The 24611-nt window shown below is 41.9% G+C and overlaps 1 protein-coding gene across 2 annotated transcripts in view; it reads left to right on the top strand.

Annotated features, from left to right (window-relative positions):
* Positions 1–20732, top strand: part of CLDN14 (claudin 14) — a 29592-nt gene extending 8860 nt beyond the window's left edge. The window contains exons 2-3 of one of the 2 annotated variants that reach the window (XM_072026870.1): positions 16702–17525; positions 17841–20732. In XM_072026870.1, the coding sequence (XP_071882971.1) occupies positions 16819–17525; positions 17841–17892 (759 nt within the window). In that variant the 5' untranslated portion in view covers positions 16702–16818 and the 3' untranslated portion in view covers positions 17893–20732. Of the gene's footprint in view, positions 1–16701 lie in introns of both variants that reach the window. The other variant, XM_005012876.6, reaches the window with a different exon arrangement.
* The last annotated feature ends 3879 nt before the right edge of the window (positions 20733–24611 follow it).

Genomic DNA, 24611 nt, shown 5'->3' with positions numbered 1-24611 from the left:
CATTGACCTGGAGGAGCAGATCCATGCCCTGTAGCTCACTCACCCTGTGTGCCTAGCCTGACTTACACAGGCTCTACCTTTTCGTTGTGGGGCAGAGAGCCCCCCAGACATGTCAGGTATCATCCATTTAGTATGCTGCTTTCCACACGGCAGCTATTGAAACCTATTTCTACTCATCTGACAATATAATTTTAAAATGAAGAAGATTAAAGATTTTATATTCCAAAACAAACAACGGTAAAAGCTTTTGCTGACCTATTGCCACTTGCCTGAGGACTTGGAAGCAAGCTACAAATTGCATGTCACTCAGCGAGCTATTATAAATTCAATGTGCTTCTCCTTTCCAAATCAAGTTGTTGATACAAGTTCAATGCTCTGACAGAGCCCTCTTGCTGCACCTGAGAAGGAAAAGGCCCAACAAGGTATAATCAATGTGCTGGGGGACCACTCTCAATTGCAAGCTTGTGGGACCAGGGGGCTTCCTGGAGTTTTGCAGTTCCTAGGAGTTGATAGGAGTTGTTCCTATCTGTGCAGAGAAGGAAGGAGAGCGGTCTCTTCTTGAAGACCAAGAAGCCACAAAGTGTCAAGTGCCCTATGCTCCCAGCAACTTCAGCAGGCACTCAACAGTTTAGGAGTGATGGTACCTGTTAGGCAGTGAGCCTAAGGCTTGCTTACATTTTGTTTAGCAGGTAAAAATTGGCACCATTTTGTTGATGTATTCTGATATACAGTGGCTGAGAATATAACACTTTCTCTGTTGGACTCTCTTTGGGTTTGTGACAGATATCTGTGTCCTGAAGACATCCAGGGGCAACAAGAAGTTTGTTTTACTCTCTCACAGATATGCCTCTCTCTATAGCTTCTCTCTGAGAATGACCTCCATGGTAATGAAAACCCACTCAAGTAAAGTCATCCTTGGGTTTTGCTTTTAGCATATTTTTGGTGTATTTTTTCCCCAAAAGTGCTTTCTGCATCTTATACCCCCAGGGCCAACATGGATGAAATAGAGCAATATAGTAACAGAGCTCTGAAATACATATTACTTTCATGGTGTGTCCAGAAGCAAGTCTTACAACCATAACTAATGTCAGATCATTTTTTAATTCTATTGATTTAATTTTTTTCCAGTATCACTGATTGTCAATAAGGACTTTTTTTTTCTTTCTTTTTTTCTTTCTTTATTTTTTTCTTTCTCTTTTTTTTTTTTTTTTTTTCCTGAAGACCATCAGGTGTACATGTAAGAGTGTATTAAAACTGCAGTTTAAAAGAACAGTAATAATTTCATAGTGATATATACAGATGTGCCCAGTGAGGTTTCGGTGGAAGTACCACAATTCCAGAAGTCTGAATTTGTCATTTACCTTTTGTTTCAGAAGCTGCAGTATCCAGTCTAAGAATACATAGTTTTTACAAACAGTATGTAATAGAAATAGCATACGTCTTTTTTAAAACAATGTTTGGTAATAAACCCAGACCTCCAGTATTTTAAAGATGTATGTAAAGCCCTGGTGCCAGCTACTCAAAAATCACTTAGAGACCAGCAACACAGGATCAGATTCTGCTGCTGTTCTACAGCATGAGTTGTATTTTGCTTTGACTCAAGTCTTTTGAGGCTAATTTGCGATCAGATAAAACTCAGTATGAGAAAGAGCAGTGGAGCTGGACCCCGAGTCACCTGGTACTTAGCAAAAATTGAAAAATACCAGAGGCACCTGAAATTTTCACTGAAGACTGGTGGTCACCAGCAAATATTTATTATTACAGTGGTAACAGCAAGTCTTGGCTTCACTGGCCTTTTACTACTTTGAGTAAACAGTTACTTGCCAGATTATTATTATCTTGGCACTTGATGCAAAAAACTGTAGTTTCCATGTTTCTTAAAGCTGAGCATACATTTATTGAATGAAAGCATTTATTAAACATACGGGGACAGATTCTCAACAGGCATTAAATAACTTGCCTCCACTTGCCAAGAACTCTTGCTTGTTATGTTTTATTATGCTGAGAACTGCAGGTTGCATAGGTGGAAAATGGTAGAAAATGGAAATAGGTGGAAATGTGGCTTTACTATGAAGAATCAAGCCATTTTATATCTTCTGGTATCATGTAGATCTGAACTGTGTGGATTTGGATTGCCCTCACAGTTGCATTATGTTACAAAATCATGAGTGGCATGGAAAAGTTAAATAGGGAATAACTGTTCTAGTATAGGAAGAAAGGGACATTCAACAAAACAAGAGTATAGCAGGTTTAAAACATTAAAATTTAAAATTGTAAATAATAATAATAATAATATTCTTTATCTTCTGCCATGAGACACTTAATATTAAACCCCTGTACACATTGAAAAAGTAATTGGATGAAACAGTGAAAGAAAAAGTCATTAAGGTGAAACACTAAGATAGCATTTCAGGGTCAAGAGGTCTGTGATCATCAGCTTGTTGGGAACAAGGGAGAGTATTCTGGAAAAGAAATGTTACATGTTTTTCCAGTTCTTACTCTCCTTCCTAAACCTCAGCGATTTGCACTTTTGGGATAGTCTACAGGGTTGGATGGATCTTTGATCTAACTTAATGCAATTTTTTCTATATTGATATGTAAAATACATTTTGTGAGTCAAAGAATGAGAAAAACTTGCACAAACAGGCTTCTGTATATTGAGATAAACACTTAAACTGTAACCTGGATTTAAACCATAGCCTTTGTCACTGGACGTGTTGATGGCACACAGAATTACTAGGTGAAGGGATACCTTGATTTCAAAGTCCAGGTTGATTAAAATTAAGTAGTGTTTTTGCAGTTTTCTAAGTTTGCTAAAACTTTGTCCATCTCACAGATATCTCTTTTGATCTCTGGGAGAATGAGGCAAATCCTGTAGCCCTCCTCAGCTTTCCTTAACGTGGCTCAACTTCCACTGAAGCAAGTCAGACTTTCATTCACATAAAATCACTAGGACTTTTTCCAGCGATGATAAAGACCAGCAGATAGACTATCCTTCTGGCTGAATATAGGGTACTATAAAGGAGAAAAATAAGATGGTGCAATGACTCTGTGGTAGGTGTTCAATGGCATGAGTTATGTGCACTGCTGGAGTCACATACCTTCCTCTGCTCAGGTAGACATCACCTAAAAAAAAAAAAAAAAAGCTGTAGATTAATGTTGCTTAACAGTAACTTGAATTAAAATCATCTGCAACCCATTTTTTGTCTTTCATTTTTTCCTCTCTGAGCTTATCACCAGCTGAGTGATCACCCAGTATATCACCCTTGCAGTCATGTCCTCTGAAAGCTTATTGTTGTGAACAGTGACAAGGAGATAATTTCCCAGCATCCAGAACTAAAGTCTTGGTCCAGGACTCATTCAAGTGAATAGTAACTTCAATGGGTGCTGAATACAAAACAAAGAGTTTTCTACCTCCATCCATTTGTCCCATTTGTAAAGTGGAAAACAAACAAACAAACAAAACCTAACAAAAACAGGTAGGTAAGTCAGAAAACATCTAGGGACAACTTGCGATGTTAGTCACAGAGAAGCTACTCAGATGTCACTGAGAGGCCTGCAGGCTTTAATTTCCTCCTCTTTTGTGCTTTGCAAAATGATTCACCAGCCATACAGCACAACACGCTGCACTGCTTTATCTATCAATGTTCAGATGAACTATTGCTACTGGCCAAATCTAGGGGATGATTATTCCACAGCATGCATTAAGCCTCAGGAAAAGGAAGACATTTTGGTGCATGTGGAAACAGGCTCATATCCATATCCTCAAAAAGGCTTTAAAGCAGTTCTAGAGAGCAAACGAGTTCTCATGGAGAATCTGATACATAACATAAAGAGAGCTTGACCCCGTCACTGTACCTTGAGTCCTGGGACCAAGCAGCTGTTGTGATCTTCACAGGATGCATGATATTCCAGTGATATGTGATAGAACAGAGGACAAATAAAACAGAAAGGGTAGGGATTAGATAGTTTAGGTCCAAAAAGCATTAAACAGCCCTTGGTAACTCCTGGGAACTATTTATTGATTCCTTCTACGCACTGCACATTCCCATTAAGTGATTTCATTTCCTTATTTTTCCTAATCACATAGCTTGGTTTAGCAGCCTTTTGCTCTCTGAAACCTGGGGGTACATAGATAAGTTCAATTTCTCATGTGGCTATACTTTTTATTACACATGAAAAGTTGATATAGTAAAAGTAACTCCTTGGAGCCGGCAGGTCTGGAGCTTTCATCATCACGAACCACTGCATCAAGGAAGCACCAGCGAGTTAATTGCTGTGTTAGGCTCTGGCAGACTATCGTGTGGCTTTTCCCATCTCTGTAGCGGGCACTAACAAAGACCCTGGAAGATGTGGCTGCCTCTGAAAAGCATATTGGAAGTATGTGACATGGGAAATAGTAATAAGAGACCAGAAATAGTAATAGCAAGGCAATATTGGCGCCATTGCTGGAATGGTCAAATCCTTCAGTTGTTATTCAAGGATTCGGTTTGCCATTGTGATAGTAGTAGTAATAGCAGGGCAACCACATTGCAATAGCCCCAGGTGTGTGGCTAGCCAGCCCCAGGGCACCTGGAGCACCACAGCAGGTTTCTCTTCCTCCTTTGGGAGCAGCTTCCTGAAGTAAGGCCAGCTGTGAGGGAGAGCAGGGACAGGACAATCCTGGACACTGCCATTCCCTTTGCAGATTTTGCAGTCAGCTCAGGGCAGGGCTCACTCAGCCCGGCTGCTTGGCAGCACTTACCTCTAAGCCAGGAAGAAAAATCCACAGCTACACTGGAACAAGAAAGAAATGAAAACAGAGATCCAGGACATTGGGTATGTTTCTATTGGCTCTGGCTGCTGGGTGCAGTGTATCAGTAGCTGCTAGTTCCCGAAAGGTCCCTCCTTCGCAGATATTTACAGAGGCATCTGCAGTGGGCAACCGGACGGCACCTAAATGAATAAAAAATAAACCCACGAAACCATATTTCCCATTCTTTGGAACATAGTAAAAGTGTCTCCTGTTCCTTTCAGCACCTAAATTCGATACATTCATCAGCTCATGAAAAGACACTGGCACATGATCCAGGGAGACACGCATTCAAAGGAAACAAACCTGTGCCACCCAGTACTTTCCAAATTAAATAAATACCCCCGTCATTGTGCCTAGTTTTGAAAACCCAGCTACTAGTAGCGTGAATCACTTTCTCCTGTGTGGTGCTGAGCCCTTTGGAAGACCTTTGCTTCCACAAGGTTTTGTGCTCTTTGTAGCACAAATGATTTGCTCTTGCTTAAAAGGTAATTGTTTTTCCTCTGCAACTCTCAGTCGTATTCATTTGGTGACGTCCTGCAGTAAACACATGCTCTAGGAAGAGAGTCACGCGCCATTTAGCATTAGCAATAAAACAGTTCATCGCAGATGGGTGTAGGGTGTCCGTTCCTGTCCTGCTGCACAGGGAAGAGGATGACGTGCTCTTGGCAAAGCCTGAACCTGCCAGCACTGCACCTTAGTGCTGTCCCTCAGAGCTGGGCCGATGGGCATTGCCCTCCCTTTGCTTACAGTGTTCACATTCAGCCCATGAGGGGTGTGGAGAGCCAGCATCAGACTTGAGACAACATTTAATCTTGTTTAAGGGGTTTTAAATATTGCTTGTGTCTGCTACTCCCCCTCACAAGGGGCAAATTTTCACTTAAAGAGGCTGGCTAGTAGAAGAGCTCCTGACATCTGCTCACCCCTAGAAAAAGAGCATTGGGCCCAGAAACAAATCTGTAACTTGAGTTGCAAAACAGTCTGGACACAAACCCAGAACGACCTGTGCTGTGTTTTACATGAGCGCAGTTTCTCTTACTTATTACGCTGCTTTATGATTCCACATAGACAGAAAGAATTAATTTCCCATTCATGTCCAGGGACTACGCACACTAGCAGCCATTAGACGTAATTCGTCACCTGTTCAAATCCCACATGCATTGACAGGAAAATTAAATTCAATTTCCTTTCAAGTTTAAATATCTCTATAGATATTCCCCAATACAGGAAAGTACTTAAGCTAGTGCTTCACCCTGAGCATGAGAGCGGTTCAAGCAATGTCAAGTGCTTTCCTGGACAGGGCTGTGATCAGTCACAGACATACACCTGCACCTGAGCGTGAACACCCAGCAAACGCTGAGAAGTTAAGGCACCGGGGTATTAGAAACACACTTGATTATTGTTGAGGTCCTGTGATTTTGCTCCTGTCTGCAAGATTTTCAGTTAAAAAAAAAACAACACACAAAACCAGGGAAATTAGCTACAGAAAGGCAACATTTCAAAAGCACATAGTTCTCTTAGTCTCATGGGGAAAATTTTACACAATCCTAGTTTCAAAATAATGTTAAGGTTGCAAAATTGAGCAATCATAAAAGTCAGGAAATTTAAAAAGTTAGTATGTGTCTTTCAATGTTAGCTCAGCAATAGCAAATATATGTAGTGGGAGAAGTTTATACTTGCAATTTCTGTGTTAAATATAAAGTTTAAAGTATTCTTGTTGACCATTAATAAGCAACATAAACTATATCGGGTATTTAATGTCTGTAAAAGGCATCTTAATTATAAGAATTTCCTGGCTTTGGAATTCAGAGGACTTGATTCTGAAATATAAAATACCACTCTGGGTTTCTGAGTTATTTTGGCTCTTTTTTCACTTATGGGTGAAAATCATCATTGGGGAAGAATGGGAACTTCACCTGTGTTATAACACAATTCTCACATCAGAATAGTTTTGTGATGTTTATGAAAGGCTGTGATTTATAAAGTTGGTAAAGACTGGCTTAATTTGGGGGGGGGTTGTGCACGGTAAGAACTTCTGTGGTAAAGAGACCACAGTGCTTCCCCCTTGCTGGCAAGAGAACTAAACCTCCCAAAACAAATGTGCTCTACCTGAATTAATAATATGGAGCAGTTCCGCAAAATGTTTAAAATACAGAATGATCTTTCCAGGCCAGATGTATGACTTTCTCAAATCTACGTGTCGTGGTTTAACTTACCGTGAAAACCTAAATACAGTGTGATGGTAGTGTTTAGATAAGACAGATGTAGAGTGCAGCGCAGGCTTGGTCTTGCAGAAACGCTGATCCTTATAAATGAGCTGTATTGCGCTGTGGGGTTTTCCTGGCTGACTCTTTCAAAACCCAGGCTAGATTAAATCATCACAGCTGGGGAGAAAATATCAAGAGTTAAACAACTACTTTATGAGAGTTGTAAGAGTGTGAAAGTTTTAAGAAGTTAAATAATTACAGTACTCTCTGAGAGCTACAGCAAAGACAAATGAGTTTGTGGCTGATGGTCTTATTTATTTTGGTCATGTAGTGAAAGACAAATGAAAGTGTCAAAGACATGGGGAGAATTTCACACAGGGCCAAACATATAGCTATCAGAGCAAGTACAGGGCAACACACAGCAGTGAAGAGTCCCTCGTGCACTCAGCTCAAAGGGAGGATGATGCCCTGAGTGCAGTGTTCCCACCAATTTCTATGTTGCAGGTGGTGCCACAGGTATGTGCATCCTAAGCACTCTGTTACTTGGTTGCCAGCTTGTTTGTTAATGGGGTTAAGTTGGCCTAGGAATAAAATATGGCTTCTGTGAAGTCTGAGGATCTACAATTTTGTGTAAAACCTCCATGACTGTGTTGAAAATCCAAAATTATGGCAAATACTGAAGGGCAAGGAAGATCTCTTTATCAGGTCTGATTCCGATGTATCAGGTCTTTAATAGGATGGGCTTGAGCAGCTGTTCTCCATTTACACCAACATGAATGAGCCCAAGCTCACCGAGATATGCAGGGCATGCCAGCTCACTGCTCCAGCTTTAGCAGTGGCATTTATCTTCTTGTGCAGTTCTTACAATGCCCACCACCATAACAGCCCCTAGGCACATTAACAGGTTAGAACATATCTGGATTTTCTCAGATGGATCTTCAACATACCCAGATAAGTAAGGAAGAATGGGGAAGGTTGGCCATTCATCTGGGGCTGCCAAATGTCTGTCCTGAAGACCACTCACAGCAGCATTGCCAGCCAGCCCACTGGGGGTCTGCCAAGCTTGGACAGTGGCACTGAGAGCGTGTGGCAGCTCAGGTGCCAGCAGTGCTTCATGCTGGTCATACGGGCCAGGCTCAGTTTGTGCAACACACCCAGGCATATAGAATGCACTGCTCAGGGGCTCAGACCACATTTCTGCATGGTAGCCTTCCTAGGCTCCATGGAAGCAAAAAAAAAAAAAACAACACATGGGAACCAAAAATTACAAAAAAAAAAAAAAAATCAACAAAAAAAGGTAAGTGGCCTCTGTGGATGGCTGGGATGAAAGCTTACTGGGGCAGAAAGGAGAGGCAAAGGATGGATCCACACACTTTTTTTGCGTGGAGGTTTGCTGCTGCTGGTAGGCAGCTTAGCTCAGAGCAAGCAAATGGTACCCCTTTCCCCCTCCCCTCTTCACTCTGTGGCTGCTGAGTGAACACAGCAGCCCAGATCTTGTTTCAGGTTTTTCCAGGGTGCGTATTTCCCCCCTTAGATCTTTTGACAAGAGGGCACTGGCCCCTCCAAGCAGGCTCATGCCCAGGATGGAGTTCAGAGCCACAAGCAGTCCCAAGAAGGAGAGGAAAGCTGCAAAGGTGCAGTCACCTAGCAGGCTATGCACTGCAGTGTAAACCCTGCAAATCTAATTTCAGTCTTCAGCAAAGCAATGGTTCACATAGTAGGGGAAGTTTCTGGAAGCACCTGTACCAAAGGATAACACACGATCCCATTCTGAGGTCAGTTTGAGCAGTGGCTGAAGGGAAACTCTGCCCTGCGGCAAAGACAACATAAATAGCAATACATCACATGATGTTACAATAAAGATGAAGCTAAATTGCTCTGAAAACTATTTTAAGCATTATTGAGCAATGTCAATAGCATGAGAGTGGGCAGAAAAGGGGAAGAAGGAGAGAGCCTAGGAGGGACATGGGTAACAAAATAGGTATGATAAATTTCAATAGGTATTTGCAGGCCATACGCATCACCGAGGTAATTTGTTTAGGCTGATTCGAGGAAATATGGCTGGGAGAAGGAGCATGAGAATTTAGCTTGGCACTCAGGATGTATTTCTGAACGGTGAAGCGTACCAGACTGCAGAGCAGCCCGCCACAGGAAATGTTAGAAACTCCAGGGCTTGAGTCATTTAAAATCTGACTGGGCAAAATCACCCAGGAGTAACCTGAAGGCAGTGCTCACGCAGGCTGCACAGGCATTGCAGACACTGGTCATAAATTATAATAACTCGGATACAATAGGTAGCCAGCCAGCTGCACGCATGCAGACTGGGGGACACAGCTCAAAGCCTCCATCTCCCAAACACCACAACAGTGCCGCCCCATCTCCACTGCTGAGTGGCACCGCGTGGATTTATGCTAGCTGACAACCTGGCCCAAAGGCTCCTGACATCCAGGCTGAAACAGCTCCAAGATCTCTCAGTGCTCCAGGGCAATAAGTGCTCTGTTTTAGCTGTTAGACTTTTGTAATCTGCCTGGGCAGCGATTAATTTACCAGCTCACGCTTGCCGACAGGAATCCTCCAGGGCACGGAGCCCCCCGTAAGTTCTGCGTCATTCAGGCTGCAACCCCTTCTGCAGATGTTGTGGCCTTTTAATCTGAGGGCCCGATAAAAGCCCAGCCTACGCACAAAATTTCCCTGCTTCCAGCAGATCATGTTCCAAAAAGGGATATGGTTGTTTCAAATGCCAGGCTACAAGGAGACTTTCTGATGTTGATTTGGCTTCGTTTATTCTGGAAGGAAAGGGTCCACAAAGACACCGGTAGGCAAACAATTGGAGTTTCAGTTCCCACGCCTCTTTGTTTTGCACAATTTTATATATATATATATATTTATTATTATTATTTTTTGCATACTAACACTGTGCATAAACACTGTGAATTATTTCACCCTCCAAAATGCTAACTGTTATCTTGCCTTTTCCTTGTATACTAGCTTTCCAATGAAATGCTCCATTGAGTTTAGAGCAGTCTTTGGTGGTCATATCATAATACAGCAGTGTTTCAAACACCAATTAATTTACTCTCAGTTGAAATTATTTCCACTTTGCATGTGGAGAAGAAAAGCCCAAACTATCAGAAATGTGACCCAATGTTTAGTGTTCAGCAAGTGGAGCCACGTACCTGATTTTCATAGTACTGAGCATTTCATAGCACATTACCTTGTCCCGTCTCCCACTGAATTTCTTAATAGTCAAGCTTGTTGTGTTTGGTACACCCCAAAAATGAAATCTGGCATTTGTGGTTTGCCAAGTACTCCCTCAGAATTTTGTGGAATAACGTAGATGAAACCCCAGGGCAGCAGCCTCATTTGTCTCACTTCCCTGAATACAATCCATTACTCTAGAACAAGTGAGGCTCTAAAGGAAAAAAGGCTGCTTTATCATGTACATATACAGTACCTCATAATGTTTGTGTGTTTGCAGATGGATCCAAATTAAGATTAACCAAACAAGTACTAATAACTCCAGAAGAGTTTCTTCCAAAGCCACAGTCAACATTTAAGAAAAGAGTCCATTATTTCCAGCATGTTAAGCTTACTCATCTAGCAGTGTCCCATAGGCAAACAAACACCTCCTAGATTCAGTAAACCAATTTCAGTGAAAGGATTGACTTTCTGAAAGAAAATGAAGGTTTATAGTGTATATTTGCTACAATGCTCTTTTAAGACATTAATATTATAAATATAAGACAGAACTAAGTAGCCACGTTGCATGTAGTGCATTTTATAAATGCGCCATTCATCATCTCCTCCTCTATGTTACACTATATGGAGGAACCTCTACCATATTGTGGATGTTTATTATCTTTCAAAACTATTAATCTTGGCTACATTCAGTAAAAAATGAGATCATGTGAGCTGCAAGTGGTCCAAGCACAAGAGCTTTTGTTCATGCGCCAACCATATAATTGTATGCATATATACCTCTGTCTGAAGACATCAATCATTTTTGTATAATCACAGTTTAGCTTTTCAGATAATTTTGTCCTTTTTTTCCATACCACAGGTTTTTTGGGTGGACCTTGAGACCCTGTTATAGGTATGACAAATGACTTCAAGTTTCCCAGTTCTTAGAGCTTAGATCTGGCTCCCCATACAGCAGATTTGAGCACTTCATGGTTTCTCAAACTAAGCATCCAGAAACCAAGCTGCTCAAAATCACTGGACTCTTTGGAAAGCTTTGATCCAGATGAGAAGTTCTGGGGACTATCCTGGGGACTATTCTTTCATCCCTTAACCTTGTTGTAGGTTCATGCCATGCCAATAACTTCATGTTGTGGTCTTTCTCCCTGAGGCCTGGGATAAGGCCCTGCATGGAGCACTTCAGCAAAGAGACCCATTCCTATCAGCTGCCTCTATCTTCCCCAAGAAGCAGGTGGCAGCCCCTGAAGGGTAACTCATCCCAGCAAAGATCTAAAGCACCCGATGAATTACCTACCTCAGCCACTGGCTATCCAGTGGACAGAGATGACAAGAGCCCAGAAACTGGGGGTGTAAAAGTATGTGGGATCAAATTGTGGGCCTGATACTTTTTAAGTAGTATGGTTTCTATTTTTTTTCAGGTCTATTGACATTTAAGTAAGTTCAGGATGAAAATCAGTCTTTTGGTTTGTGCCCCTGAACAAAACAAAACAAACAAACAAACAAACAAACAGAACCCCAAATATGAAATACTCCTGTAACAGAAACAAAAAAAAAATAAAATTGGAGTCCACTCAAGAATATTCAAAGCAAGAGCATTTTAAAGACAAGAACATTTGGTGCAGAGATAGTGTATGGCTGGTCTCAGGCAAAAACAAACCACAAAATGAATGGAGGCACCTTGGCAGCTGGGTTAAAACCCAGCAGCTCGGCACGGGGGAAGTCCTGGGGGCTTTGGGGTCTGAAGAGGGGTTCACGCTCCTCACGCACATCTGGCAGCACCGCAGCTGTGCTGCAGTGATCAACGTCAGACTTTGCCGCTAGGCCTTGCTTCTCAGAGAGGGGTTAGAGTGGGTGTTGGGTCAGGGCTGGTTACAATGTGCCTTTCAAACTTTTATTGATTTCCTAATCTCTTCTTAAGGGAAAAAAAAGAGGAAAAATTGAAGAATTTTGCTGCAAGCCCTACAGGCCTTATTTCCCGGAGATCTACTCACCCACACCCACATACAGGGAGGGATTTTTTCTTAGAGAGTGAAAAGTGCCAGCCAATTTTTTCCCCTAAAAACATTTCAGAAGGAGTTAGCAATTAAAGGGCCTGGGGATGGGGAGACAGCCAAACTTGGAGCATTGGAGCAGGTAATCTTGCCCACCCTCCCAGCGAAAACACGGCTTGTTCATGCCTTAAACTCTGATTCATCTGGCAGTTAAACATGTGCCCAACCTTAATAATTCAGGCTGTGTGAGATTAAACAAGCAAGTAAAATGAGCGCATACTTCAGGGCCTGGCTGAAGTGAGGTCCCCAACAGGGAGCACGTCAGGCCTGACTGCTGGTTGTCTACAAAGGACTCCACTGCATCTCAGCACCTTGCACTTCCCCTGCACAGGCTGAGATTGCCAGATTTTCAGAGTTTTTGACATAATTGGTGCAGAATTTGAGGGGCTGAAGTGAAAGCACAGGTAGGTAAGGGTACACTGATAAATACCAAAATGACTGAATAAAAATCCATCAGCAGAACATTCTGCAGCCCCGGGGGTAAGAGTCAACAGAGCCAAAATCTGCAAGAGAAGAAGCAGTTCAAGGGTCTGGCTTGGAAAGAACAGAAACATAAAGGATAAGACTGATATGGGTAGGGAAATAGTAAAATGAGAAACAATGAAAGAGGCAGCAGTAAAACATGCATCTGTCATGTAATCCAGGGTAAATACCCAGATTAGTGACATTGGTTTCTGCTGTTTATTTGGAGCTTACTTTGGAGACATGTCTCCCAAAGCTAATGCAGCTGTGATATAGCCCAGTGGAAAGTACAGCCCGGGATTTATCCCAGCTATAGCTGTTCCTGTACAGCACAGGCGACAGACAAAACAAAAGTTTTTATGGAAAGACATTTGTCTTTCCAACCCTTGTGCTGTTAAAGAAGTTGGCATAAACTGGCAGAACAAGGAAATTAAAAGTTTCACAGTTCACCATTTTTCACATTATTTTACAAACACTCAGTGTTTAGATGGGCTATGCTAAACATGCATGCTACCCTGCTCTTGGTCCAGTACTGGGCCTTGGCATTAGGATCCATCACACAGCAAAACAGCAGCACTCTTCAAACCAGGTCTACTGAAACGGTTCAGTTCAGCTGTCTCAAATCTTCAGGCACAGGCCAAACTGCACCAAGAGGATGAAGAAAAAATGACTTATCTGAGATGATGGGATGGGACAAGAGACCAGGATGTTGCCAGTGTTATTGCTGGAGGGGATGCAAACAGACACCACCGTGACTAAAAGGGGCTTCCTCCAAAAGAAAAAGCTTGCACCTCACATCCTGGGCATCTGAGTGGGCAAGGCAAAAGTAGAAACAAGCCACTTCAGTAGCATACTTGGTTTGAGAAAACCATTCCTGCCTTTTCTAGCAGCCATGCCTAGGACAGTGACTAATGGCTCCCCTTAGATAAGCAGCCATTTTACCAAAATGCAAAGGTTTTTACCCTGTACAAATGTTGTCTTTGCTTCCTCACAAAACCTGGCTCAGGTTCGCTCATCTTCCAAGCACATTAACAAACCCAGTCCATGCAGAAAAATGACTTGCTTCTGTTCTTGCATTTAACTAGGCCAGCCCAGGAGAAATATTCAACCAGCCATTCACCTGATCCCACTGTGGTGGTCATGTTCCTCACCTAACCGGTTAGGAACAAGGCTGTAAGGTGAGACATTTTAACAGGGCCATTGATGTTCTTAGAGATAAAGGCATTCAGTTTCTGCTGGCTTTGCCACTTTCAGGTAGGGAGCAGTAGCAGCTCCGCAGTGGTTTTATTCATCATTATTCAACAGTGGCATTATTCATTCAGTGGCATTATTCAACACCAGGGGCAGCTGGCATACACTGAGGAAGGCACATGGAAAACCTGAACCAAGCAAGTGGGCTAATTAACACCAGTTTCTTAAATTAGAAGGCTCTTAATGGCTAATGTTTAAAAACAACAACCTAATACTATCTAAAAATAGTTACTGCCAAGCCCCAGGGTATTCTGACCTCCATTAAATTGGAAGTCCACTTCACGTGACTGGTGGTGTAAATCACATTTACCTTTTATATCCTGTTCTCTCTGGGATTAGCTGCAAAGCCTAATGCCTGACCTTGAAAGCCTATTTGCAAACATGCAGGAGTAGCCTTTAGCACTTCTCAGAGTGGTGTGCAATATATGGATATAATGTGTGGACCAAGCAATTGGACAGAGAGCAACCTGGGCTTCCACTTACCTGCAGATGTGTTCAGGGAAGAAAACCAAGGGAGTGGGAGTCTGTCAGACCAGGCAGAGATATGAAAGTTGGTGCTGGGGTTAGGGTCTGGAACTGGGGTGGGGGACACCCCAGCTTCTTCTCCAGTTCAGTCACAGATTTCCTGTGCGACCTGGGCATGTTCCCCATCCTCGTGCCATGTCCCAAGGCCAGACCTAGCTCTCCCTGATCTAGAAGGAATGTTGCCAGGATGATTTCTCTAACATGTGGCATGCTTAGATATAATGATATGCCTCAGAAGAAACAAAGCGTAATGTAAAAACAAGACAAAACAAAACAAACAAACAAACAACAACAACAAAAAAACACAGTTTAGTTTTCCTTTTGCATAATATATGAAACCACATAATCTGGAAAACAATCATAGTTTGAGGATTTCTAGAGCTCTTAGCCAAGCAAGTGGCAGGAACAGAAACCAAATGTTCAGTACTGATGGAGACAACCACTTGCTTACTTTTGCTGTGCTCCTCTGTGCTGCACTTGGCCCTGATGTTTGTCCGGTGATATTGCAGTACTCTGTGATAGCTGTTACAAAGAGAGCAATATGAAACACAATCTTCCCTGGCAGAGTGCAGACAGATCCTGCAGCCAGCACCTACCTAGAACAAGGATTTCTGAGATAAACCCTCTGATTTTTTCTCACCATTTGCCATTTGGGCAAATTACTTCCACAACCACAGAAAGCAGCTTATTTTTGTTTAAGCATTAGTTACAGTGCATCTGAAGGGCCAAGAAATCCTAAAATGAGCCCTGCTCAAGCAAAGCTGGCCTTTGGTTTTGCTCTTCCCATTTAGCGTGAGGGCCTGGTACTTCTTGGCAGACCTCCCCATCCGACACCACAATTTTCCCCACCCTATGTCTGTGCCTAGCAGACGCTCCAAACAAAAGAAAAGGAGCGTGTCTAAGTACAAGGCTCTCAGCCTGTGTGGTTGCCCTGCCTAACCCATGCAATCCCCATGCTTTTCAATTTTTTTTTATTTTTTACTTTCCTTTGGCACAAGGTCTATGGCGGATTCTGGGTTGTACTGGGAAGAGACACTCCATATTTCTGTTATGCAGAGATCAGTGCATGCCATGGCGTTGTCTGGAGACAAAAATCAGTACTGGTGCACACCTCAAGCAGTCCTGCCTCATTAGTGAGATAAGGTGAATGCAAACCAGCTTTCGCTTTCCTCGATCTGCGTTATTTTGTTGTTCTAATGGTCTTCATTAGTTTCACCAGATGGTTTTCCTCCCTTTGCCTGCAAAGGCCCAGTCCTGCAAACACTTAGGCTTTCTCCCATAAACATGCGTTCAGCACATGCATAGGTCTTTGCAGGATTGGAGCCTAAATTTGTTTCTGTTTCAGAATTCCAAGTTGGATCTTGATGCAACAGTTATTTTATATATTAAAATATCAGGTTTCTGCCCACACACATAATGCATGATGTATAACAGACCTTGCAAGGCAGCCATTGGAAAAGACCACTTAATCTGCGATTTATACAGAAGGAAGAGTTCCTGTTCCTTGTTTTCCAGCGAGAATTTATACACGACAAAACTGTGGAGGTGTTGCTCCTCAGAAGCTCCATGATGTACATCTGGCTTCACATGCTGTCATTTAGCCCACAACCTAAAATCATAAGCTGAGACTCCACAGAGGCTAATGAAAATTATTCCCCTTTGAGTTGCTTTATTAAAATGCAACCTCAAGAAATACTGGCAAGTCAGGAAAGTGACTTTAATCCAATACTTGTTATCCTCTTCCACAGGTTTTAAATCACTCTCGTTGCTCCCTAGTTTGAGCAAATACGCCCTTATTGTTTTTGTAGTCCTGCTATGACCTTCTGGGAATGTTTTCATCGTGTAAAGCAAACTGCAGTTCCCTACTTTATAAATCTCATTCATTCCAAGTGTTAACACTAGCTAATTCTCTGCTTTAGAAGGAAATCATGTTTGTTTTTTTGAAGAGTCTGCTGGGAAGAAGAATATTTGAATTTCAAATATTTTTTTCCATTTCATAAATTGTCTTGAGTTTTCTTCCCAGTGGGCAACAGAAGACTGTTTATATAAGTGAAGAGGGAAGCTTACTTTCCCATTACTTCCACAAAAATACGATTAACAGCGATAACTATGCTAATTATTGCACTAACTGCACTTGGAATGCACCTTACTGGCTGGAGAGGTAATGCATTTGGGTAATAATTAACTCCTTTTTTCCTCAATTACCTTTTATTAGGAGAGCAGAAGGTGTCAAAGTAAAACAGCTGCATATCTTCCAAGAAAAGCCCATGTTTTCTGAAGGAATTCAAGCGGAGGTGCTTTATTAAGGGAACCAGTCAGGACAAACATTAGCATGGCAAGCACGGCTGTTCAGTTACTTGGCTTCTCTCTAAGCCTGCTCGGTCTAATTGGGACACTAATTGCTACTATTCTGCCACACTGGTGGCGAACGGCGCATGTAGGCACCAATATTATAACAGCTGTGGCGTATATGAAAGGGCTGTGGATGGAGTGCGTCTGGCACAGCACCGGCATCTACCAGTGCCAAGTCCACCGCTCCCAGCTCGCGCTGCCTCGTGACCTCCAAGCAGCCCGTGCCATGATGGTGATTTCCTGCGTCCTGTCCGCGCTGGCATGCGTGATTGCCGTCGTCGGTATGAAGTGCACCCACTGCGCCAAGGGGACTTCTGCCAAAGCCTCCATCGCCGTCTCCGGGGGGATCGTTTTCATCCTGGCCGGTCTCATTTGCCTGGTACCCGTTTCCTGGACCACTAACGACGTAGTTACAGATTTCTACAACCCCCTGCTTCCCCACGGGATGAAGTACGAGATAGGTCAAGCCCTGTACCTTGGCTTTGTCTCTGCATCTTTGACGATCCTCGGAGGCGCTCTGCTGTGCACATCGGGCCAGTGCAGCGGGAACGAGGCACCCTACGAGCCGCAGCCCAGAGGCACGAGGAGGACTGCTCCCTCCTGTAGACCACCAACTGTCTACAAGGGAAACCATGCTTCTTCCCTGACATCTGCTTCCCATAGCGGCTACAGATTAAATGACTATGTGTGAGTTCCCTAAGATTTGCCTGCGGGACACAGCTGCTTTATAATTTCTGTGCATGGCATAAAACAAAGCTAGGATGATTTTTAATTTATAAGGGTTACGATACAAAGTTTACCATTGTTCATTTCTTCCTTCCCTTTCTTTCCATTGAAAGAAAGAATGTGAACACAAAACTGCTCCCTTCAGTACAAGGAGAATAAATACAAAGGAAACTGGGATATTCCGGGGACTGCACATACCTGCCTACTTTAAATTAGGGTATTTGCATACAGGCAGTCCAAGGGAAGTTTTACTGAAAGTAACGTTTTGGTTTGTAGTGTCTGCCCTGCGACAAGCACAAAGTGGAACTGGCCACGACTTGTTATTTGACCTGTGTCCCAACAGAAGATGCATTTTTGCCTAAAATAGAGAACTTCATGGCAAGACACGGTGATTTCCTGTTAAGTTTCTTATCTCCATAATGCGTGAATGTTTCCTTATGACCAGGTAGTATTTTGTCTTAACTTTTTGTTTGCTTTGTTTGTTTGTTTGTTTTTGTAGTGCCTAGAAATACACATTTTAATAGTATTACAACACATGTGTTTGACAGTATTTCATAGCTGATATTTTAAAATTATACTACAATGGTTTGACCTTATCAAAACAAAATGTTAGAACTTTTTGAAACAGCATAATTCGTCATAATGGAAACAAATTATTCTGTGGATCAGAAGTGGGTTTTAGAAATGTCAGTCATAAAATAATAATAATAATAAAATACTATCTGATGCTAAACTTCTGTTAAAAGTGGAGAAAAAAATAATTATCAGAATTTGTCACAGAATGGACATTTACCTCTTTTGCAGTTGTGGCATTATGTATTATCAATGAATGTTTCAGAGCAGTAAAACAATTTCTAGAGCCCTATCCCCAAAATACCATGTGATCAAAATAATTTCTTAGACTTAATCTTGATGCTTTTTCCCTGGGGTCCTGATTGAAGGGGCATTATGGTAAATAATCATATTTTTATATACTTCAGCAGAATTTTGGGAAATTTCATTCTGCCAGACTTTGGCACAAAAAGCAGTCTGTGCTGGAAGAGCTTACACACATGGATTGTAACTATTGCCTCTCAGGAGAAATGTAATATGAAGACACTTACTTCTAAATTTCTGAGAAAATGTAATCATTACTCAGTGTATTCGAACAATTAAAAAAGAAGAGAAATGCCCTTGTCATTTTACATACAACATGTACTACAAGACCTTAGTATCAAATCAGAAAAAAAAAAAAAAAAAAGGAAGCCCTGGATTACTATTAACCCCAGAGAGCTCTATGTCCCTCTGGAGTAACATACGGACCAACACATTGACATTTAATAGGGTTAATAAAAAAGTACTTCCAACAACTGTGAGGGAACTACATGTGGTGTAATTCATTTGGCCAAAAGCCTGTTTGCAATTACGTTATCACCAGGTAGCACCTCCAGAGCTGGGAGTCTTTCAACACTTACCCAGTTTTCACTCTGAACCTCCCTTTCTGTGGCTGGTCACCTACATTTATTTTTTTTTATTTTTTTTTTTAATGATGATTTGAGCTGTGACGGAGTACTTTTCAGCATCAATGCAAGTTATCATCATCACCACTTCTAATAAAATAAAATGACATTTCCGTGCAATTTGCTGAGAGCAACAATCACAAAAAGGATCTGGGGCCAGGCTCTGGCACATGAGTGGTAAAAACCTATCATGTTTTATTAACTGTAGATATTACATATGATGTGAAAAAAAGATTTTACAGAAACTTCATTAACACTGCAAACATCTTAATAACAGACTTGGAGATGCAAGGAACTGACAGAAACTGCTTTAGACAATGGCCTCTTAGTCATGATGGAGCAAAACTGTTTGGAGTTCATTATACGTTTTCTCAGACGTCTTTCTAGGGGGAAAGGTAGACTAATAAAGGTGGTCAGTTACACCGTTGTTTTTTTTTCCTGTGTTTACATTACAATAGATCTAGCCAAGTGATTATGATATCAACTTTGAACAAGGGTTTTGGACAGCCATGAATACTGGCACACAAGTCCGAGTCCAGGAAATGGGCTTGTGTGTCATTAGGTAGTATGTTTGCTATATACTGATAAATTATTTCACTTGCCAAGATGTTTGTGCAGTGGGAATATGTATGTGTAGTGCTATTCTTACTGCACAAATTCCCAGCCAAATAGGATACGTGACAGTAGTAAGAACAGTTTATAAAGTCCTGGCAAAAATACCTGGAAGTGCTCTGATGTCAGTGAAGAGAGTGAAATGGTTTATTTCACAGGATGCTGTGAACCAGTGGATCCCATCCCCTGCTGGAATCAACATATGTTTCTGCTCTTTTTTATTTTTATTTTTATTTTTAAGCTGCCATTTGAAGCAAAAAAAAAAAAAAGTATCCCTTCTCGCAGCGTTAAAGGTCTGGCAGTCAGCAGGCATGTCTCTGAGACCTCAGCCAAGGAATTAATCCCCACCACCCTCCCCTTGCTGAGTAATCCCTGGTCATCAGCGGCATCTAAGGGCAAAAGAGCGTCAAGGACAGGGGCTGAGCTGCCTGGGCCACGGAGGTGTCACATATGGGAATGTACTCTTTGGTCAGCTGTAAGGATGGGATTTGGCAATAAAGGGCTGTTGTGGTCAGTTCGGCAGCATCAGGGAGAGAGCGAGGCTCTTTCAAAGACACCTCAAACCAGGACCCCCACCTGGGGATGGGATGAGGGCAAGACTGCTGCTTCCCACCTTGGCATCCTCCCTGCAGGCTGTTGTACTAGCTGTTCTCCAGTCACCCCGAATTTTGCCATCTAAAATACAGAAGGCCTTGATATTATCTCAACAAATATGCCAAAAGTGTAACTCTGATTCAGCACATCACATACCATTAAACATAAATCAAAGGAACTGAAGAGAAGAAAACTTACACTTGCTGCTAGAAATTGGATAATAGTCCAAAGGAAAAAAAAAAAAAAAAAAAAAAAAAAAAAAAAAAAAAAAGTGCTACTCTGTTTCTACCGACCCTGAGGGATTACAACCATGAGCATCCTTGCTAAACAGCATCCCACCAGTATCCTAACTGCATCTGCAGGAAAGGGATCTAACCAGCAGGCTGCAAGAAGAGACTGATCTAAGGACATGAAACCTAGGCGGAGGGTGGGCACAGAGGTAGACCAGGGCCTTCCTGAGGTGCAAGGTAGGTGGGTGGGAACAAAAAAAAAAAAAAAAGTAAAAAAAAAAAAAAAAAGTAATTTACTTTTTGGCTTAAAGTACAGGAATATATTGATATTAAGCCCTGAAGAAACTGTTATGTCCAAGGCTGTCCTTCTGCACAGCAGAGGCCAAAAGACTGTGTTGTTGGAGGGATGCATGATCCAGTGCCTGAGACAGGCTGTGCTGCTCATTGTCACAAAACCTGACATAGCTGGTGGGCAGACAGAGGCTCTTTGGGTTGCAAACTGGTATGTTTGCTCCGGTTTTTCCACGATGCCTGATACAAGTACTGAGTAAGGTAAATGATACACCATAGTAAACACTAACTCATTTCCACAACAAACGTGTCCAAGTTAACTAATAAGATGAGGAAATGAACTACAATCAGTAACTAAATGTTTTGCTTATCTAAGACAGAATTCATCAGACCATTTCCACAATTAGCTATTAATTAAGGTCTTTCAAGTCAGTGCATTAAGATTGATGGAAATTCTGGATCCACCTGTAAATACCTGCCGCTGTTTTGCTGTTTACTTTGCTCTATATCCAACAAGATGGTTTGTGGAGAAATACATATGAAAGATAGTAAGGGTAAAGTGCTTCAAGAGGTCCAGGAGCTGCTTAAAGAAAAGTTGAAAGCTTAATATATTCCCATCTCTAGCTGATCTACCAAAATATATTGTATTTTCCTGCATGCCTTATTTAGGTATGTGGTATAAGAGATTTTTTCTTTTCTAACTTGTTTTCTTAAGAGATTATTCATGCAGCTTAGCCCATGTGTTCTACATTTCCTTATTCTCACTGCTACGTGGGTACCTGGTCAGGCTGATTCCCAGGTTAATTCCTATCCTTTCCTGTTCTTCTGCCCTGACATCCGAAGATATGTCTGAACCTAGTGAGGCTTGATCCTGACAAAGCATAAATCAGAAGATCTCCCTTGAAGAGCATAAATCAGAAGATCTCCCTTGAAGTTACGTTATCCCACTTTCCCTACTGCTCCCCCTTCCCCAGGCAGGAGAGCTAGATGAGGTGTTCCCTTCGCTGAGAAACCTGCCAGTTTTATAAGGCAGTTTTCCATCAACTCCAGCATCTGAAAACGCTCCACAAAGAAGACAGGAAGATATACTGACTTTTTTTTTTTTTCTTAGACAAAGGCCTCCTGGGGGAAAATGCTGTTAATTTTATTTTCTGCTTTAAGCACGAGGAAGATCCATTCATTTTATTAGCTTGCACTTAAAACATCTTTGGTAAGCAAACTGCTGCAAAGTAGAGTGAATAAAAAGAGTGAATCAATGTGCAGATTTTGATCTGTTAAGAGCACATGTGTATACTTTATATGTGTGTGTGGATATATAAAATGGTGGAATTCTGGCTGCATTGACTTTACAGAGGTCAGAATTTCACCCATAAGCTTATTATTATTGTCAATACTTCCAAGTCTATTATAGAGCTTTTAACTAAAAGGCCTCCAGAGCAAAGAAAATCAAAGTCAAGGGAGCTTTGCCCCTGTAAGAAAGACAACAAGGAGGGACTTGCCATGGCCATTTCACAAAGTGTTTCGTACTGAGCAGAGTAGTTGTATCTGGTGGCATGTATGAATGAGTCTCCCTTCCACTTGAGTCAAGGACAATCAATTTTATTTTTAAAATGTCATAATCAGTGATATTGATCAACACTCCCTAATGGGGTTGCTCTCGAATCCATACTGGCTTGGGTTATTGCTACTTCCCTTGCAATTCATGCTCAATTAGGCTGCCTGGCTAATGCATGTCAGCTTCATTTAATCGCTCTCAGGCCTGCAGTGTGAGAAAAGGGCAAGCTGACAGAGTAATCCTGCACTTTCACTTTGCAGTGAGCTGCCTATTTGTTTTATTTGTTCAAATTTTAAAGGGCTAAGCGCTTGTTACATGGAAAATACAGAAGAGCAAAAGTCAAGAAGTACTAATAAGCCTTGGAAAACAGAGCTAGAACTCAGTTGCTTGTGCAAAGAATTCCTAATGTGTTCGGTATTCCGAAAGCAAGGTGGATTTTGTAGCTGGTTGCTGATGAGTAGTGCTTGTCCATGGAAACTGCAAAAGAAAATGGGTAGAAGCAAATGTCTTCTGCCAGATACATCCTTGGAAGAAGAATGTTTATTCACTGGTTGGCTGAGGGTAATGTGGCAGAAGCAACCTCTAGAGGAAGCTGGCAAACAGCTGGAAATCACAGACTTAACAGTTGCTTCCATAATATATAATATTAAAGTTAAATAATGTTAATTAATTAGGGGAAAGGGAGAGAGAGAGGAATGGCAGCACGCCAGCAGAAGGGAAGTAGCTATTAAACACCTAAGATCTCCAGCCTGTGCAAGAAGCCTGTGCACTTCCCCCAGCACGCCAGTTGTGAGCTGAAACAAAGAAATCACCTGTGACCACCGAAGTGCCTGGCTGCAGACAGAGGCTCTCGGGGCATCTAGACATGAAACTAAATACTAGAGGAAGAAAAATGCAGGTATGAGAAAAGTAAAGGAAAAAAAAAACCTCTAGGGGGGCTCTCCTGAGCGTGGTGCCCCCTTTATGGTTGGGCTGTATGTCCCTTGCTGCCATCTCACCTCCTGGCTAAAGGTTAGGTTTGCTGAGGGAAAAAAGAAGTCAGAGAAACACTTGGAGGCTAGAGCACTGCTGTGAGTCCCAGATTTCCAGCCCCAAAACCTGATGCATGTCTTGGGAATCGAACCTGCATCTGACCATGAGAGGCAGACTAAGGTCGTATTGTATTTTCTGCTTCTTTCTACTTTTGGTAGTGCAAGTTGGTGGGTGTTGCTACTCAGATGTTCGCCTGATACTTGGGGGAGGAGAAACGATCTCACAAATTTTGGGTGTCTTGTCTCCTTTGAGATTAACGCTCTGCATCAGTGACAGTTCAGTCTGCCTGGTGGGACCTGTGCTCCTGACCCCTGCAGGATGCAGCCAAGCAGATGCTGTCTTTCTGCAGGCAAGCAGCACACAGCTGGCTTTAGGGAAAACATCACCCTCAGCAGCATGTCTGTAAACCGCACCTCATCTCTGTACCTCTGCAGAGCCATGCGTGGGGCCCTATCTAACAGAACTATAGCAGGAGAGCATTAAAAAGACAATATGAAAATAAGCTCATTCCAATACGGCGGAAAGGGTTACTTGATGTTTTGTTTTGTTTTGGTTTTGGTTTTGGTTTTTTCTTTTTTTTTTTTTCCCCCCCATTGATTTCTTCAGTTTTTCTTTTTCTAGCCACAACAGGCCTCCTTCTTGTTCCCTGTTTCCTCTGCTCCAGCCTCTCCAGGTTACTTGGCTTTAGAGTGTGCTTCTAGTTTTAGACTTGCTGAGGGTTGTTGCACATGATGGCAATTATAGCAAAGAAAACTGAAACCATCCAGGACAGGAAGGGGAAAAGAAAGCTGTAGGCTTCAGCCTAAGATTTTAGTTTAACAGAGCTGAAAAAAATCCATTACTCTTAAAAAGACATACAATTATTAGTGCAAGAAATCTGTCAGATGGTAACAATGCTTACAGAGGCCACCTACATGTAGAAGTGCTCTATGATTCATTACTATTGTCTTTGAATAAAATGTTGTCTGAACTCCACACAAGGTAAAAGATTTATTTATTACAGCTATGTCTTTCCCATATTTCTCTTTCTACAAGAAATTTTATGAAAACTAACTTGTGTAGCATTTGTAAGAAGGCAAGAACAGTACTATTTATTTATTTGTTTGTATATTTCAACTGTGATGTCCTTGGTTAGCCAGCCTAGGGATCTTCCTTGCATTCAGGGCCTAATTCTGCAACATTTTGGCAAACAGGAAAACAGAAAACACCAAAACTATTAATTTCTGCTTTTTAC

The sequence above is a fragment of the Anas platyrhynchos genome, chromosome 1 (genome assembly GCF_047663525.1).
Source record: "Anas platyrhynchos isolate ZD024472 breed Pekin duck chromosome 1, IASCAAS_PekinDuck_T2T, whole genome shotgun sequence".
NCBI lineage: Eukaryota > Metazoa > Chordata > Aves > Anseriformes > Anatidae > Anas > Anas platyrhynchos.
The sequence above is the reverse complement of the archived record's forward strand: the minus strand, read 5'-3'. Positions and strand labels throughout refer to the sequence as shown.